At 44.6% G+C, this 22,149-nt stretch overlaps 2 protein-coding genes and 1 long non-coding RNA gene across 3 annotated transcripts in view; 2 read left to right on the top strand and 1 right to left on the bottom strand.

The window, feature by feature from the left end:
* The window catches only part of LOC311115371 (NLR family CARD domain-containing protein 3-like), a gene marked incomplete at its 3' end in the record, with an annotated part of 115,283 nt that extends 93,386 nt beyond the window's left edge, over positions 1 to 21,897 (top strand). Inside the window, exons 10-11 of the mRNA XM_084190553.1 lie at positions 18,438 to 18,611; positions 21,663 to 21,897. Coding sequence (XP_084046679.1) covers positions 18,438 to 18,611; positions 21,663 to 21,897 — 409 coding nt within the window. The remainder of the gene's footprint in view (positions 1 to 18,437; positions 18,612 to 21,662) is intronic.
* LOC311115366 (stonustoxin subunit beta-like) lies at positions 671 to 1,863 on the top strand (the record flags this gene model as incomplete). Its single annotated transcript, XM_084190549.1, has 2 exons — positions 671 to 785; positions 1,334 to 1,863. Exons 1-2 carry the CDS (start codon positions 707 to 709, stop codon positions 1,861 to 1,863), a joined length of 609 nt encoding a protein of 202 aa, XP_084046675.1. The 5' UTR covers positions 671 to 706.
* On the bottom strand, positions 2,345 to 6,335 carry LOC311115375. The gene is made up of 3 exons (XR_014611254.1): positions 6,225 to 6,335; positions 2,621 to 3,026; positions 2,345 to 2,569 (listed from the first exon to the last, which is right to left on the bottom strand). It is a non-coding gene; the product is annotated as an uncharacterized lncRNA (long non-coding RNA).
* Positions 21,898 to 22,149: the final 252 nt, after the last annotated feature.

Here is a 22,149-nt window from a genome sequence, read left to right as displayed (position 1 = left end):
GTGTGTGTATGGGGTCCAGTGTGTGTGTGGGGTCCAGTGTGTGTGTGTGGTCCAGTGTGTGTGTGTGTCCAGTGTGTACACACACTGGACACACACACACACACTGGACACACTGGACACACACACACTCTGGACACAAACACACTCTGGACACACACTTGACAAACACACACACACTGGACACACACACAGATACTGGACACACACACACACACTGGACACACACACACACACACTGGACATACACACACTGGACACACACACACTGGACACACAAACACTCACACACTGGACACACACCCACACACACACTGAACACACACACACACACACACTGGACACACACACACTGGACACACACACAGATTGGACACACACACACACACACACTCACACTGGACACACACACACACACACTGGACACACACATTCACTTGACAAACACACACAAACTGAACACACACACACACACTGGACACGCACACTGGACACAAACTGGACACACAGGACACACACACACTGGACACACACACAGACAAACATTCTTACCACCGCTTGTACAAAGTTATATGCTGAATGTGAGTGTGTGTGTGTGTCCAGTGTGTGTGTGTGTGTGTGTGTGTGTGTCCAGTGTGTGTGTGTGTGTGTGTGTGTGTGTGTTTGTGTGTGTGTGTGTGTGTGTGTGTGAGTTCAGGTGTATTCCTCAATGACTGTCTGTTCTTCTGCTTACCGCTACAGTGTGGAACATGGTGGAGAGAACACAATGAAACCTGGACTTAGAAAATGTGAGTGTTGACTGCTGTGAAGAATATGACTAAGAATAAGTCTTAATTCAAGTGAAGTCAAAGTCAAAGACCACCATCATTACTTACTTGGTCATATTAAATATCAGCTGTAGTTCTACAGAAGCACAAATCAGGGACACCAAAGTTTACAAAGAGTTGCTTTGACAATGTGTGTGTCTGTGTGTGTGTGGTGTGTATGTGTTACTTTAGAAATGTGTGTGTGTGAGTTCATGCATGCATGCATGAAGGTGTGTGTGTGTGTGTGTGTGTGTGTGTCCAGTGTGTGTGTGTGTTCAGGATGTGTGTGTGTGTGTGTGTGTGTGTGTGTGTGTGTGTGTGTGTGTGTGTGTGTGTGTAATTAATGGGAATAAGTGTGTTTTATATTACCATACAGTTTAACATATGATCATTCAACAAATCTCAAGTTACCTTAACTTCTCCTTTTGATACCTAGAAACATCTACATTAAATGAATTAGTGAAAAGTGAGTTAACATTCTAATGTGAATGATGATGATTTCTAATATTGTGTCTGGTTTCATCCATCAGATGTCTGTGATCTCACACTGGACCCAAAAACAGTAAACAGACGTCTCTCTCTGTCTGAGGAGAACAGAAAGGTGATATGGGGGGAAGAGGAGATGCCGTATCGTGATCACCCAGAGAGATTTGAGGTCTATCAACAGGTGCTGTGTAGAGAGGGTCTGACTGGGCGCTGTTACTGGGAGGTAGAGTGGAGTGGGAGAAGGGCTGGTATAGGAGTGGCATATAAAGGAATCGGCAGGAGAGGAGGGGGTTATGACTGTGGGATTGGATACAATGACAAGTCCTGGAGTCTGACCTGCTATGACAACAGTTACTCTGCCTGGCACAATAATAAGTCCACTACCATAGACGTCCCCTCCTCCAGCTCCCACAGAGTAGGAGTGTATCTGGACTGGCCAGCCGGCACTCTGTCCTTCTACAGAGTCTCCTCTGACACACTGACCCACCTGAACACATTCCACTCCACATTCACTGAGCCCCTCTATCCAGGGTTTAGGGTTTGGGATGATGATGGCGCCTCAGTGTCCCTGTAAATAATAACCATGGTAACACTGACACACACACACACACACACACTAGACACACACACACTGACACACTGAACACACACACACTGACACACTGAACACACACACTGACACACTGGACACACACACTGGACACACACATACTGGACACATACACACACACTGGACACACACACTGGACACACACATACTGGACACACACACACACACACTGGACACACAAACACTGGACACACACACACACATTCTGAACACACACACACACTGACACACACTGGACACACAAACACACTTGATACACACACACTGGACACACCCACACACACACACAGGACACACACACTGGACACACACACACACACCTGACACACACACACACACAGGACACACACAGGACACACACACACATACACACACACACACACACACACTGGACACACACACACACTGGACCACACACACGACACACACATACACACACACACACACACACATTGGACACACACACTCACACACACTGGACACACACACACACACCTGACACACACACACACACACACAGGACACATACACAGGACACACACACACACACACCTGACACACACACACACAGGACACACACACACACACACTGGACACACACACACACACTGGACACACACACTCACACTCACTGGACACACACTCACACACACTGGACACACACACACACCTGACACACACACACACACACACACAGGACACACAAACAGGACACACACACCTGACACACACAGACACACACAGGACACACACACACACACACACTGGACACACACACTCACACACACTGGACACACACACACACACACACCTGACACACACACACACACAGGACACACACACACACACCTGTCACACACACACACAGGACACACACACACACTGGACACACACACACACACACACTGGACACACACACACACACACTGGACACACACACTCACACACACTGGACACACACAAGCACACACACACACACACTGGACACACACACATACGCTGGACACACACACACACGACACACACACACATACACACTGGACACACACACACCTGACACACACACACACACAACCAGGACACACACACACACTGGACACACACACACACACTGGACACACACACACCTGACACACACACACTGGACAGACACACACACTGGACACACACACTCACACACACTGGACACACACACACACACTGGACACACACACTGGAAACACACAAACACACACACACACACTGGACACACACACATACGCTGGACACACAAACACACACACTTACACTGGACCCACACACATACACACCTGACACACACACACACACACAGGACACACACACTGGACACACAAACACCTGACACACACACACACACTGGACACACACACTCACACACACTGGACACACACACTGGACACACACACTCACACACACTGGACACACACACACACACTGGACACACACACTGGACACACACACACCTGACACACACACACACTGGACACACACACTCACACACACTGGACACACACACTGGACACACACACACTCACACACTCACACACACTGGACACACACAAACACACACACACTGGACCCACACACATACACACTGGACACACACACACATACACACTGGACACACACACATACGCTGGACACACACACACTGGACACACACACACATACATACTGGACACACACACCTGACACACACACACACACAGGACACACACATTGGACACACACACACACACACACACACACACACTGGATTCACACACTCACACACACTGGACACACACACACACACACACTGGACACACACACTCACACACACTGGACACACACACTGGACACACACACATACGCTGGACACACACACACACACCTGACACACACACACACAGGACACACACACACACCTGACACACACACACACAGGACACACACACACACTGGACACACACACACACACACACACTGGACACACACACACACACTGGACACACACACACACACTGGACACACACACACTGGACACACACAAACACACACACACTCACACTGGACCCACACACACACACACTGGACACACACACACACACATACACACTGGACACACACACCTGACACACACACACACACACACACACTGGACACACACACACACAGGACACACACACACAGGACACACACACACACACACACACACACACACACTGGACACACACACACACACACAGGACACACACACACAGGACACACACACACACTGGACACACACAGACAAACCTGACACACACACACACACAGGACACACACACACACTGGACACACACACACACACACACACACACACACTGGACACACACACTCACACACACTGGACACACACAAACACACACACACACACACTCACACTGGACCCACACACATACATACTGGACACACACACACATACACACTGGACACACACACACACACAGGACACACACACTGGACACACACACACACAGGATACACACACACAGGACACACACACACACACTGGACACATACACTCACACACACTGGACACACACACACACACTGGACACACACACTGGACACTCACACTCACACACACTGGACACACACACACACACACTGGACACACACACACAGGACACACACACACACACACACAGGACACACACACACTGGACACACACACACACACTGGACACATACACTCACACACACTGGACACACACACACACACTGGACACACACACTGGACACTCACACACACACACACAGGACACACACACACTGGACACACACACACACACTGGACACATACACTCACACACACTGGACACACACACACACACTGGACACACACACTGGACACTCACACTCACACACACTGGACACACACACACACACTGGACACACACACACAGGACACACACACACTGGACACACACACTCACACACACTGGACACACACACTGGACACTCACACACACTGGACACACACACATACACACTTACACACACACTCACACACACTGGACACACACACACACTGGACACACACACACACTCACACACACTGGACACACACACATACACACTGGACACACACACACATACACACTGGACACACACACATACGCTGGACACACACACACTGGACACCCACACACATACACACTGGACACACACACACAGGACACACACATTGGACACACACACACACACACACACACACACTGGACACACACACTCACACACACTGGACACACACACACACACACACAGGACACACAACTGGACACACACACACACAGGACACACACACTGGACACACACACACACCTGACACACACACACACACAGGACACACACACACTGGACACACACACACACTGGACACACACTCACACTGGACACACACACTCACACACACTGGACACACACACTCAAAGACACTGGACACACACACATACACACTTACACACACACACACTGGACACACACACACACACACACACTGGACCCACACACATACACACTGGACACACACACATTTACACACTGGACACACACACATACGCTGCACACACACACACTGGACACACACACACATACACACTGGACACACACACCTGACACACACACACACACACACACACACAGGACACACACATTGGACACACACAAACACACACACACACACACTGGACACACACACACACTGGACACACACACTCACACACACTGGACACACACACGCACAGACACTGGACACACACACATACACACACTGGACACACACACACACACACACACACACACTGGACCCACACACATACACACTGGACACACACACATTTACACACTGGACACACACACATACGCTGGACTCACACACACTGGACACACACACACACATACACACTGGACACACACACCTGACACACACACAGACACACACACACACACACTGGACACACACACACACAGGACACACACACACACACACACACACACACTGGACACACACACACACACACAGGACACACACACACAGGACACACACACACACTGGACACACACAGACAAACCTGACACACACACACACACAGGACACACACACACACTGGACACACACACACACACACACACACACACACACAGGACACAAACACACACTGGACACACACAGACAAACCTGACACACACACACACACAGGACACACACACACACTGGACACACACACACACACACACACACACACACACACACACACACACACACTGGACACACACACTCACACACACTGGACACACACACACACACACACTCACACTGGACCCACACACATACATACTGGACACACACACACATACACACTGGACACACACACACACACACACACAGGACACACACTGGACACACACACACCTGACACACACACACACAGGACACACACACTGGACACACACACACACACTGGACACACACACTCACACACACTGGACACACACACACACACTGGACACACACACAGACACTGGACACACACACATACACAGGACACACACACAGACACTGGACACACACACATACACACTCACACACACTGGACACACACACACAGGACACACACACACTAGACACACACACTCACACACACTGGACACACACACTGGACACTCACACACACTGGACACACACACATACACACTTACACACACACTCACACACACTGGACACACACACACACATTGGACACACACACACACTGGACACACACACACACTCACACACACTGGACACACACACATACACACTGGACACACACACACATACACACTGGACACACACACATACGCTGGACACACACACACTGGACACCCACACACATACACACTGGACACACACACACAGGACACACACATTGGACACACACACACACACACACACACACACTGGACACACACACTCACACACACTGGACACACACACACACACACTGGACACACACTCTTGACACATTTCCATGTGTTGGATTTTGATGAAAGGAAATCCCATATAGCCTACTGGACAGGACTTTGCAATGGCATCTTCTGTTTGGGTGTCTCAGGTCAGGTCTGAGCCATGATCAGAATGTGTCTCTGTGTCTATTTCCAGCCCTGCCATTTCTACCTGTCCTGATCTAGTGTTTCACCCCTGACCTCCTCACACCGTCTCACTGTCCATGTCTGCTTTTAGCTCCCACCTCTACTTCACTGTGTTATAATGGACCTTATGCTTGTTATGTCACCTCTATAACCAGTTATCAAACATACTGACCTTTCTGACCCTATCCAATGGCCCTACTTTCTAGAAATGAACATTTCAATTCCTCTATGAGTTTTGTTTAGTGTCCATTTACTTATTTATGTATTTATTGTATATTGGGGTTGTGCTGCAGAGCATCATTGGGTTTGTATGTATTGAGATGATCACGTTCCAGATAAATGGTTGAACTGATTCCTGTCTCCCGTCTCATCATTATTGAATTGTTATACAGACGTGGTTATGAAACCCACTAGACATAACAAAAGATAGGTGATGAGTAAGTCTGAATCTACAGGAACTATTCTGTCTGGAAGAAGTGGGTTTTTACAACTGTTTAAAACTGTTATTTTCTGTGGTACAGAATAGGCTAATGTTAGCACAGTGTATTGCTAGCAGAGGCAAGTGCATAGTCGAGCTAGCTAAGAAAGAGTTAACATCGTCATGGACGGCAGAAAAGGACTGGAGACGGACATCGGAGCGGGAAAACAACGTGATTACAGGAAAGGACATTTATTCAACTGTGAAGACAAACCTTTGATTTAAAACTGCTAAATGAGCGAACTTAGGAGGAAACGTCAGTGAGTGAAGTGAATGAAGATCACATGACTGAGGAAAATATTGCTTTGGTTGAGGACAATATTGAAGTGAGTGACAATCAGGAGCATATTGAGATACGAAAAATTATTGGAAATGTTGGAAACATTGGACAGTTTGATGAAAGTATTGAGCAGTGGAGCTCATATACAGAACAGTTTGAATATTTTGTTATTGTAAATGACATGGATGAGGACAACATTGTGCCTACATGTTTTAGTGTAATGGGGCCAAAGACATTTAATTTACTAGGCAGCCTGCTACAGCCAGACAGAACAGGTAATAAGACGTATGGGGATATTGTGGAGATACTTAAAGGACATTTTTCACCAGAACCACTAGTTAATGCTGAAAGGTTCAGGTTCCACAGGAGACATCAGGAAGACGGAGAATCAGTAACAATGTTTGCTGCTGCATTAAAGAAACTACCAGAACACTGAGTTTAATGCTGTTCTAAATGACATCATTAGAGACAGACTAGTATGTGGGCTACGGAGTGAAGCTACACAAAAGAGACTGTTGACTGAAAGTCATCTGACCTTGGCAAAGGACATTGAAATCAGTGTGTCCATGGAACTAGCTGCTAAAGAGGCTCACCAGTTGAGTTCATCAGGAACTTAGTGGGTTCATCTAACAATCCTAATCACCAGCTGATACATTTTAATCTCATACACAGGGTAAACCTTCCACCTAGAAAACATCATTTAATAGAAATCCCAACCGCTCCTCTGTGTGATCTATGTAATCAAGGTGCATTGGCCTCCTTTAATTATATGTACTGGGAGTGACCAGGGGACATGTTTTGGAAAGAGGTATCCTCATACCTTGTTCCCCCAAACTGTTATTACTGAATGATAATTCACCACTGTCATTACAGCAAAGACGTATAATGTTGTCAGGTTGGACAGCAGCTAAAAAGATGTTGGAACTAAGATGGCATCCACGACACCTCATTGGATCAGCACTTTTATAGATATCATTTATTTAGAACTATCCACTGCTAGGATCCATGGGGCTAGCCAAACAACAATTGCAGCTGAAACCATAAAATAACTATTGTAGTGGGTTTTACCCAACAGTTTGACCGTTCATTATAATTTTTGTGCAAATGTGTACCTTGATTTAGTATTTCATTTAATGGAGATCAGGTTGGGTGTGTTGGGGTGGTCCCAGGAGGGGTTGGAGGGTGGGTTGGGGTGGTACCAGGAGGGGTTGGAGGGTGTGTTGGGGTGGTCCCAGGAGGGGTTGGAGGGTGGGTTGGGGTGGTCCCAGGAGGGGTTGGAGGGTGGGTTGGGGTGGTCCCAGGAGGGGTTGGAGGGTGGGTTGGGGTAGTCCCAGGAGGGGTTGGAGGGTGGGTTGGGGTGGTCCCAGGAGGGGTTGGAGGGTGGGTTGGGGTGGTCCCAGGAGGGGTTGGAGGGTGGGTTGGGGTGGTCCCAGGAGGGGTTGGAGGGTGGGTTGGGGTGGTCCCAGGAGGGGTTGGAGGGTGGGTTGGGGTGGTACCAGGAGGGGTTGGAGGGTGTGTTGGGGTGGTCCCAGGAGGGGTTGGAGGGTGGGTTGGGGTGGTCCCAGGAGGGGTTGGAGGGTGGGATGATGCAGCTGAGGTGGGTGATTGTATATGTGGTTTATTATAATTGTATTTATCTGCTATAACTAGTTTCCATAATATACTGATATATATTTTAACAGTATCGTGTCTCTAGCTGTATAACCATTCCTGCTGCTATTTGTTCTTGTCTGTGTTCCTTTGAAAATAAATAAAAAGTGAATCATAAAAAAAGGAAAAGTGCACAGAGTTTCAATTCAAAATCAGAGACAGGGAAATCAAGTCACATGCTTCCACTGTGGCAAGGTGGGACATCAAGTATCAACATGCTGGTTTAAGGACATGGATTTTCCAGCATGTGGTAAAAAGGGCAACATCGGACAAGTCTCCAGAAACAAAAAGAGAACAGAGAAATCACAAAAACGGGAAACAAGAAACAGACATTCCAACGAAAGACACATAGACATGTTCACACTGTTGAGTAAGAGAACACTGAGGTGAGTGACTCATCAGACCAGGAAGTCACACTGAAAATCCTGACCTTTTCCTGGCGGGCCGCACGGCTACTATGTCTCCCCCTTGCTAGAGGGACAGCCGGTGGGTATGGAGATTGACACAGGGGCAGCTGTATCTCTTGTGTCAGAAAAAATACACTGAAACACCTTCCACTTCAACCAGTGCACCTCGTGTTAAAGACTTACACAGGTGAATCTGTTGCTGTGAGGACGCTGCTGATCTAGGATCAGGTCCCCCCTGTCCATCTAATCTGTTTCATTATGATCTATCTGAGTACTCCTGAGTGGCGCAGTGGTCTAAGGCACTGCATCGCAGTGCTAACTGTGTCACTAGAGATCCTGGTTCGAATCCAGGCTCTGTCGCAGCCGGCCGCGACCAGGAGACTAATGGGCGGCGCACAATTGGCCCAGCGTCGTCCAGGGTAGGGGAGGGAATGGCCGGCAGGGATGTAGCTCAGTTGATAGAGCATGGCGTTTGCAACGCCAGGGTTGCGGGTTCGATTCCCACGGGGGGCCAGTATAAAAAAATAAAATAAAATAAAAAATGTATTCACTAACTGTAAGTCGCTCTGGATAAGAGCGTCTGCTAAATGACTAAAATGTAAATGTAAATGTAATCTAAAAGGCAAAACTGATCCCAGATCAGTACTCCTACTCTTTATGAATACTGTCACAGGTGACTCCTCAAGATGAGGCTCATGATTTAAAAGTTATATTCTTTAAGAATCAATTAATATCATTAATTGAACTGCTTTGCCATGAACAGATCTGTGAGGTCTTAATTTAAAGGTGCTATATAGACTTTATGGTCATTTAAATGGGGCTGAACATTCATCCCATCAGATTGTGTAAAGGATTTTATGAGTTCAGAAAAATACTGACTTGGAAGCATCTCTCTGACCTCACCCTGCTGAAACACACTCAAGTAAAGACCACATAGCTACAATTATATGCTTTTCTGTTTTTACCCACTTTTACAGCCAATGTGTGCACTGGCATCCATATGAATCAGTGGAAAATACAGACTAGTTAGCCATCTCCCAATAGATGGACCCCACGCAGAACTTTCAGCAATGCAGCATCTTCAGTAACCAAGTATTCCAGACACTCTCTTCTTATGAACCAGTTGCTATTAAATGAAGGTTTTTGGACAGAAAACCTGCGGCTACGGTAGGATTCTAGGCTAATCTGGGCTGGCACCTCTGTTCCAAGATAGTCAGGAACAGTCGGAGGTGGAGGGGGCTGTGGAGCCATTATCCTGGCGGTGCTTGTGGAAGGGTGGGTAGGCTCTGCACACGGAGCTAACTGGAGCTCGGCAGCATCATCACTGTTGGGCTTGCCGGCGGCCTCGCTGGTTTGATGATGCTGCTGATGCTCATCACTCTCCTTTGGCTTTGTTTGGCTACTTTTTGTCCATTGTCTGAAGAAGCCTATTGTGGTGAAACATCAGGAGCGCATTTTTAAAATGTACTTTTAATCTTTTTAGAAACTTTTAAATGAATCACATGGATGCTAACTGGGGACTCAGCTAAAACTAGACAAATACACCTTTTTATTTTGGTATTTTGGGGACCAAATAAATGTATACCAACAGTGGACAATTCCCAGCAAAAGCATGGAGCTCCAACTCTCTAGTGGAGAATAGAGGGAGTATTCCCCTTGGAGAATCCAGAGTGGCTCACTGAAGAAAAACATATTGGAGAATAACAACAATCTCAATCTGAAGCTACAAAGAAAAAAGGGGAATTCCTCTGAAAATCAGGAACACCATTCTTCCTCCTGCCCCACCTATTGTCCCTGTATGAATATTAGTTGGCATCTAATTGGAGAACATACTGCTTTATAGATCCCAGCCTGACAAAGAATTGTTTGGGCCTTACTTTGAGCACTTTGCACTGTGCCTCAATTGAGTCTCCATGTGTCAAGCAGTACAGAGAAACGCCCTCTAGATGACAGCAGAGGCCTGCTCTTGGATCTACCCTGTCTAACCACCAGTTTAGTGACCTTGTTCCATCAATTTGTCCATACTACTTCACAACCAATTTGAGGTGTTGACCAGCAATGTCCCATTGGGCTCAACCAAGCCGAGAGTGAGGTTCTAGAAAGAGGACTGACTTTCATACCAACTCCTAAACAGGTGGACTGCGGGGAGCTCCGGAGGGATCTACACTTCTATCATAGAAGATTGAAGTTATTAGATCATTTTGATTATGAAACAGATTTTCCTCATATACTATTTCCAAACCCCTCACATTGGGAACCTCAGTTGGAGTCAGTGTCAGAAACTATACAGACTGTTATACGTTGGGATGTGGCTTCCTTTTCACAATTCAGAGCCAGACCTGTATATCAGCTTAACCTTACACATTTTTCAAAAAATCAAGCTCTAGAAACATTGAACATCAATCAGAATATAGTGATTAAACCAGCAGATAAGGGGGCTCAGATTGTTGCAATGGATAAAGTGAATATCTTCTTGAAACCAATAGACAATAGGATAATGGTAAACACTATGTTCCATTGTCCCACTCAACACAACCGGAAAACACAAAGATTAATCCAGGAGATAGTGAGTAAACTATATGAGGATAAGTACATTACAGATAAACAGATGGTCTATCTTTTTGGGGCAGATTCTCCAAGGCCTAGGCAGTTTTACTTACTGCCTAAAATACATATCTCCTGAGACGTTGGCGGTTCCCTACGGCTGACCAATAGTAAGTGATTGTGTCTCAGAATCTTCCTGTGTTGCTGATTATATTGACTTTCATATCAACCCTCTATCCCAGAAACACCCCAGGTATGTTAAGGATAGTTATGAATGCAGGGTTTATTACTATTGTATTACTCTTTATATTAACTTAGCTACTGACTTGTTCTATTGTTGTTGTCAAGAGGTTAACCTGCTAGTCAGTAATTCATTTCACTGTTAACTCCATGTATATGACAAATAAACCAACTTGAACTTAGAAGGGAAGGGGTAGGACAGCCAGAAAGGGGAAAAGATGGCCAGCTAAATTACAGTATGTGTCCTCAAATGTTATGTCATCTAAACATCTCACATTAGCTGGAAGAACTGACAAATGAAATGAATCATAGAGGTCTTATAACTTATTCCATTCTACAGGTCCATTGTTTTGTCTCATGTCTCTTTATATTCATATACCCTGGGGACCATGTAGCTGGATTGAAATCACCTTGTTTTATAACCTTCTTTGTTGCTCAGTGGTACTTCAATTGGCCGGACCATGCCCAATTCTTTCACACGGTAATGCTCCAGCATCCACTCAGAGCTTATGCATCTAATGCATTCCTCAAATACTGCAGAGTTGTTAAGCAAGTCCCATCTTCATCCACATGTATTTGCTTATTTGTAAGATGAAACCTGAGGGGATCACTGTAGTGTGTCATGAATGCATCAAAAATGGTACTGAGGTCCTCAACAATGCTATTCTGTACCGTAGCTGGGATGCAGTGTTCTTTCCTGATTTTCAAAATAAAAAGACAGATCGTTTTTGAGACCTTCAATTAGCTGCTCAGTGTTGATCTCTGTGGCTTGAACATATTCAGCCTCTGGCAGACCTTCTACATCGCTCATGTCATCTTCAATGGGATCAGTCCCAGTCTCAAATTCATCATGAGGGCAATTCTCACCTAAGTTGGCGCTTAAAAGCTCTGTGGTTTTGGTAGATGTGAGACCGATAGGCGCTGAAACATCTATTTGTTTTCCCACACCCATGAAGTCCACAGGTAATTAGAAAATGTGGTTCATGCTGGTGATAGAGGCCAATGTGTGAGTAGTTTGGACACAGAGAAAGAATGCTCGTTGCAAAGTGGACAATTGAAGAGAGTTGGCATTCTTCAGAAAGATTGTGAACCTTGGAATGATGGGATGAAATCATGGAGATCATTGGTACTCAGCCACTTGCAGACATCATCAAGGGACCAGTCTTCCACAGCCACACTCAAATAAAAGTTGACACATAGCGCAAAAGTGAAATGTATTAGTGTTGAGGCTAAAACCAAACCTATCCCACTCTTTCCAGACAACCACCTTTCCTCCTAATTTGTATTTATGGTTGTTCCATAAAGAAGCAGAGCTTGTCAGGAAAGGTGAAGATGTCTGTCTCTTATAATATGGGATTCTGCAGTCCCACATTTAAGTGTTGACTCAGATAATATGATGCTCCAAATGGGGCATTAAGATCTTCTTCCATGTCAACCCAAATTGGCCTATTAGAGTTCTCAATAAAGAGAGTCTATTTGGGCAGTTATAAAGGCGTCTTGCTATAATTACATGTTAGGGAGCTTTAATCCTCCCTTCTAAGTCTTTACCTGTAATCTAGCTTGGTTCATCCTGGCCCTTTTAATAGTCCAAATGAATCATTTTGTCTATGGTGTTAAAGGTGTAGGCAGGTATGGACAGTGGAAACATGCTGATGATGTAATTCAGTTTAGGAGCTTTAACCATCTTTATAACATGTTATAACATTGACTGCAAATACATTCATTCACCATTCAGTTAGTGTTGGAAAAGACAAAGGAATTACACAGAACACACTATAATCACACTTCAAATACATCCTAAGACTTTATAGAGGCTAATCTGTTAGTAGATGGTATCAGTAAATTCTATCCACAAACCACCACTACCTAATAACATATTTGCATTCACATAACTAGACAGCATTATTTTAATATTAGTCAACTCAAACAATCCAATTCGACATTCCTCATCTCTCAATTAACCTACTTTCCTTTTCAAACAATCCAATTCGACATTTCTCATCTCCCAATTAACCTACTTTCCTTTTAACCCAGAAAACCCTCTACAATCTCTATTATCCTCTACCTCTGTCTTTCCATCTAACGGTACTTTAGCAGGTGACAAATTATTGTTAAGTTATAGTCAAAACTAATAAAACATCTATTCACAGGGATGCCACTGAAACTACTCTGTTATCCTAATAGCCATGGGTTGGTAGGACAATCCCTTTCGTATAATCTTATCAATTCACCCAGTGATCTAGGTCAACAGCATCAATGTAACAGTTTTGCTTCCTTCCCTACATGGTCTTGAACCAGGGACCCTCTGCACACATTAACAACAGTCAACCTCGACGCACCATTACCCGTCATTCAACAAAAGGCACGAGCAAGGCAAACAACTACTTCAAGGTCTCAGAGCAAGTTACGTCACCAATGGAAACGCTACTAGTTAACACCACTAACTAGCTCCCCATTTCTCACTGTTAACACTCACCACCCTTTTACCTTCTCCCTTTCCACAGCAACCAGTGATCCGGGTACACCAAACTTAACCCATTATGACACTTACAGCTCTCTCACGTTCAGCCAACCCCAGTTGCTAACACCCACAGATCAATAATACCTAGAAACTCTCCAGACAACAAATAAAAACCATTCTCAAACAGCGTTCTGCCTTTCCCTCTATCGTAGGGTTTAAATACTAACTTTACAACTTTAACAATCCTAGATGGCTATAGTAGCTTCATGTTTGGGTTCAGTTTATCTGTTACGATATTGGGTCAGTAATATTTCTGTAGTTACCTCAGCTAAAAGTTTATATATTCCTCAGTTAATGTTATCTTTCATACTCTGCTTCTTTCCAACAGCTTTTTTATCCCTGCTGTTTTTTAATAGTCTTTTTATTCTCTTTGTCCCGTTGCTTCACTTCCCATTAAGAAAACACACTCACTTCCCTGTGCTTCGTCACTATACTATTAGTATCCCCTGTTATCAACTAAGATCATAACCACAGCTCTTATGAATCCACCAATCCACCATTATTGGAAGTCAGCAGATCTGGGTAACTGTCCTTTCTGAGGAGGCTACAAGTAACAAACCAAACACTTGCTGTAGTTGATCAGCATATATTGAATTTGTATCCATAGTATTAATATCCAATTTATTGATTGACATTATGTCACCGTTCTCTATCGTTTAATCAAGCAAAGCATTAGGCAACGCAAAAAAATGAATACCTCGAAATTGTCTCGCTATTCCTGTTAAATAATTGTGTCTTTCAATTTGAACCAATCACGCCGCTAAATCTTCCATTCTACATCACCAAACCAAATACTTTGTAACACATACCAACAGTTGAATTACACTCAGAAACCCAGATTTTACTCTATTCCATTTACTCAATGCTATTGAAATGACAAATAAATCCCACAAATAGCCCAATTATACTGGTTTGTTATGTTATAAGTTACGTCTATAAATTCCACTCCTTATGGGCAGTTCATTTCTTAACCCTTATCTCTATCAAATGATCGATCAACGGCTCAAACTCAGAAAACCTTTATTTATTATTTTCCCCCCCCCTTGACGTACGTCTACGTTTGGGTGAGCAAGTTAATACATACATATTATTCAAATGATCACTTTATCACCTCTCTAGTAATCGATTACACACACATAAAATTCATCCTATTTTCACATCGTCACATACTCCATATAGAACGTTAGAAACTCCTAGGTACTCACATCAAATAATCCTTTCCTGTTTTTTTTTAACGATTCTTAATCGACACAAATCAACTTCTTCAAACAAACTCCCAGCGGAACCAAAACAACCAGACTGTAGTGTCAAGGACACTGACCTTCCTGTCATTGGATCCTCACCGGTTCTCTAACCTTCAGGAAACTCCGTCAAAGTCAAGCCTTTCATTAAAACATAGACTTTTCCACTACACTCTAAAATAACCTCACGCTCTCCATACCACTCCTTGATATTATATGATTGTCATTGATGTACGGAACCACAATATAATGTTATATCAAAGCTTATTATCCAAACTTATATCAAACCATCATACACATTTATAACAAAAAATGGTGGCATTGAGTTGACTTAAAAGGTCTCTTCCCATTAACGCCATAGGAGTTGTAGCGCTTCCTATACATGAATGTTGAAAAATACAATCTTCCAAATCAATTTGTAATGGGAGAGATATAGGATCAATTTGTAATGGGAGAGATATAGGATCAATCTAGGGGCCGACTGCCCCTAGACTTCCAGAAGAACAAGATATGTTGTGACGTCACAAAGTCAACCTCAGTGGATGTTCTGCTGACAAATCTCATCAAGGGAAATCTGCTTCCCTCTGCTCTCCTCTGGATAACTACCCGACCTGCAGCAGCCAATAAGATCCCTTCAGGGTGTGTTCACCAGGTGACAGAGGTACGAGGGTTCAATGACCCACAGAAGGAGGAGTACTTCAGGAAGAGATTCAGTGATGAGGACCTGGCCAGCAGAATCATCTCACACATAAAGACATCAAGGAGCCTCCACATCATGTGCCACATTCCAGTCTTCTGTTGGATTTCTGCAACAGTCCTTGAACAAATGTTGAGTACAGACAAGACAGAAGAGATGCCCAAGACACTGACTGAGATGTACTCACACCTTGTGGTGTTTCATACCAAACAGAAGAATGAAAAGTATCTTGGGAAAGAAGAGACAGGTCCACACTGGAATAAAGAGAGCATTCTGTCACTGGGAAAACTGGCTTTTCAACAGCTTGTTGAGGGCAATCTGATTTTCTATAAAAAAGACCTGAAAAGGGCTGGCATTGATATTAATGACGCATCAGTGTACTCAGGATTGTGCACACAGATCTTTAAAGAGGAATGTGGGCTGTACCAGGACAAGGTCTACTGCTTCGTGCATCTGAGCATTCAGGAGTTTCTGGCTGCTGTATATGTGTTCCTCTCATTCATCAACAACAATGAGAATCTAATGGCCGAACCTCAATCAACCAGGAACTTTTTTGCACTGTTCAGAGACAAGCCTGAAGTTACTTTGTACAAGAGTGCTGTGGATAAAGCCTTACAAAGTGAGACAGGAAACCTGGACCTTTTCCTCCGCTTCCTTCTGGGCCTCTCACTGGAGTCCAATCAGAAGCACTTACGAGGTCTACTGACAAAGACAAGAAGCAGCTCACAGAGCCATGAAGAAATAGTCAATTACATCAAGGAGAAGATCAGGGAGAATCCCTCTCCAGAGAGGTGCATCAATCTGTTCCACTGTCTGAATGAACTGAATGACCATTCTCTAGTGGAGGAGATCCAAAGCTACCTGAGATCAGGAAGTCTCTCAGAAGAAGAACTGTCACCTGCACAGTGGTCAGCTCTGGTCTTTGTGTTGCTGACTTCAGAAAAGGAGCTGGATGTGTTTGACCTGAAGAAATACTCCAGATCAGAGGAAGGTCTTCTGAGGCTGCTGCCAGTGGTCAAAGCCTCCAGAGCTGCTCTGTGAGTACATAAAATGACATTTAAGTACTAATCATCAGGAAGAAATATTCAGTTTAGAGAAATATATGTATTATTGAAAAACATATTGAATCACTGCATTGATGTTCACATTAGTATAACAATATGACCATACAATTCTAGGAGACAGAAGATGAATCTATATGTTGTTTAAGAGAATAAACCAAATGCATCTGCCATTGTCCTTCTACACTACTGGTGTTAAATTAACAGTGTGTTTGTGAAATCATGATGATCTCTTTGTCAGGCTATCAGGCTGTGGAGTCACAGAGAAAGGCTGTGCTTTTCTGGTCTCAGCTCTGAAGTCAAACCCCTCACATCTGAGAGAGCTGGATCTGAGTAACAATGACCTGAAGGATTCAGGAGTGAAGCTACTCTCTGCTGGACTGAGGAATCCCCACTGTAAACTGGAGACTCTGAGGTCAGTATTCCTGTAGTTGGTCAACAAGTGATAACTGTTCACCAGATCCACATGTGTTTACCAGGCACACATAGTCCACAACATATGTGTTTGGACAGTGAAGCTTACAGTTTTACATTTGGTGCTATGCTCCAGCATTTTGGATTTGAAATTGTTTCATATTAGGCAACAGTACAGAATGTCACTTTTTATTATTATTCCTGTATCACTCAATGACCACACACACACTGGACACACTCTGGACACACACACACACACACACACTGGACACACACACACACACACACACACAAACACACTGGACACACACGCACACACACACACACACACACACACCCACACACACACTGGACACACCCCCACTGGACACACACACTGGACACACACACACACATACTGGGCACACACACACAAGAACACAATGGACACACACACACACTGGACACACACACACACACACACACACACACACTGGACACACACACACACACACACACACACACACACACACTGGACACACACACACACACACACACACACACACACAAAAACACAATGGACACACACACACTGGACACACACACACACACACACACACACACAAAAACACAATGGACACACACACACTGGACACACACACACACACACACACACACACACTGGACACACACACCCACACACACACACACTGGACACACACACACACTGGACACACACACACACACACACACACACACACACACACACACACACACACACACACTGGACACACACACACACACCCACACACACACACACTGGACACACACACACTGGACACACACACACACACACACACACACACACACACACACACACACTGGACACACACACACACACCCACACACACACACACTGGACACACACACACTGGACACACAATGATTAATTTAGAAACATGTTATCTATTGTTAATAATGATACATTCATTCATTTATGTACAGTACCAGTCAAAATTTTGGACACACCTACTCATTCAAGGGCTTTTCTTTATTTTTACTATTTTCTACATTGTAAAATAATAGTGAAGACATTAAAACTATGAAATAACACATATGGAATCATGTAGTAACCAAAAAAGTGTTAAACAAATAAAATATAGAATTAGCCACCCTGTGCCTTGATGACAGCTTTGCACACTCTTGGCATTCTCTCAACCAGCTTCACCTGGAATGCTTTTCCAACAGTCTTGAAGGAGTTCCCACATATGCTGAGCACTTGTTGGCTGCTTTTTCTTCCCTCTGCCGTCCGACCCATCCCAAACCATCACAATTGGGTTGAGGTCGGGTGATTATGGAGGCCAGGTCATCTGATGCAGCACTCATTCCCTCTCCTTACACAGTCTGGAAGTGTGTTGGGTCATTGTCCTGTTGAAAAACAAATGATAGTCCCACTAAGCCCAAACCAGATGGGATGGCGTATCACTGCAGAATGCTGTGGTAGCCATGCTGGATAAGTGTGCCTTGAATTCTAAATAAATCACAAACAGTGTCACCAGCAAATCACCCCCCACACCATCACACCTCCTCCTCCATGCTTTACGGTGGGAACTACACATGCCGAGATCATCCGTTCACCCACACCGCTTCTCACAAAGACACGGCGGTTGGAACCAAAAATCGCCCATTTGGACTCCAGACCAATGGACAAATGTCCACCTGTGTAATGTCCATTGCTCGGCCCAAGCAGGTCTCTTCTTATTATTGGTGTCCTTTAGTAGTGATTTCTTTGCAGCAATTCGACCATGAAGGCCTGATTCACACAGTCTCCTCTGAACAGTTGATGTTGAGATGTGTCTGTGACTTGAACTTTGTGATGCATTTATTTGGGCTGCAATTTCTGAGGCTGGTAACTCTAATGAACTTATCCTCTGCAGCAGAGGTAACTCTGGGTCTTCCATTCCTGTGGCGGTCCTCATGAGAGCCAGTTTCATCATAGCGCTTGATGTTTTTTGCGACTGCACTTGAAGAAATGTTCGAAGTTCTTGAAATGTTCCGTATTGACTGGCCGTCATGTCTTAAAGTTATGATGGACTGTCGTTTCTCTTTGCCTATTTGAGCTGTTCTTGCCATAATATGGACTTGGTCTTTTACCAAATAGGGCCATCTTCTTTATACCCCCTACCTTGTCATAACACAACTGATTGGCTCAAACACATTAAGAAGGAAATAAATTCCACAAATTAACTTTTAAGAAGGCCCACCTGTTAATTGAAATGCATTCCAGGTGACTACCTCATGAAGCTGGTTGAGAGAATGCCAAGAGTGTGCAAAGCTGTCATCAAGGCAAAGGGTGGCTATTTGAAGAATCTCAAATATAAAATAGATTTGGATTAATTTAACACTTTTTTGGTTACTACATGATTCCATATGTGTTATTTCATAGTTTTGATGTCTTCACTATTATTCTGCAATGTAAAAAATTGTAAAAATAAAGAAAAACCCTTGAATGTGTAGGTGTCTCCAAACTTTTGACTGGTACTGTATATATACTGTCACGAACTCTGATGCGGATGTGGTGCGAATCAATAGCAGGACACAGGAGCTCAGTTAATCCAGACTTTACTAGAAAATCCAAAAATCATAACACGGGTCAAACAACCCGGAGGCGAAACATACACAATAGTGCGACGGTAAAACAAAGAGAGTCTAGCAAACAGCACTGCACCAAACGACAGGAAAACAATTACACACAACACATGACAAACAAATGGAACAATATATAGGGTACAAAATCACACTAACAGGGAACAGGTGCACAACAACTAGACAAAACCAAACGAACATCGAAAACATCCAACGGTGGCAGCTAGTACTCCGGGGACGACGAACGCCGAAACCTGCCCGAACAAGGAGGAGGAGCAGCCTCGGCCGAAACCGTGACATATACATATGTATATATGAATAGATATGGCAGGTTTCAGGACTCTGATGTATCTGAAATTGTTGAAAGAATAAATTTTCACACCAAAGAATAGCAGTGTGATTTTTAATATGATTTGACTCTTTGCAGGCTGTCAGGCTGTCTAGTCACAGAGGAAGGCTGTGCTGCTCTGGTCTCAGCTCTGAGGTCAAACCCCTCACACCTGAGAGAGCTGGACCTGAGCTACAATCACCCAGGAGACTCAGGAGTCAGACTGCTCTCTGCTGGACTGGAGGATCCACACTGCAGACTGGAGAAACTCAAGTATGTAGAGGGTTTATGTCAATGTTCATATCAGACATGTTGGAGTTATCAGGCTAGTTAAGACAAACATTCTGACCACCACTTGGACTAAGTTATATAAAGACTGTGTGTGTGTGTGTGTGTGTGTGTGTGTGTATGGGGTCCAGTGTGTGTGTGGGGTCCAGTGTGTGTGTGTGGTCCAGTGTGTGTGTGTGTCCAGTGTGTACACACACTGGACACACACACACACACTGGACACACTGGACACACACACACTCTGGACACAAACACACTCTGGACACACACTTGACAAACACACACACACTGGACACAC

This window comes from Coregonus lavaretus, assembly GCF_964263955.1.
Source record: "Coregonus lavaretus genome assembly, contig: HAP1_SCAFFOLD_564, whole genome shotgun sequence".
Classification (NCBI taxonomy): Eukaryota; Metazoa; Chordata; class Actinopteri; order Salmoniformes; family Salmonidae; genus Coregonus; species Coregonus lavaretus.
Note: the sequence above shows the minus strand (reverse complement) of the source record. Positions and strands in the feature narration are given on the sequence as shown.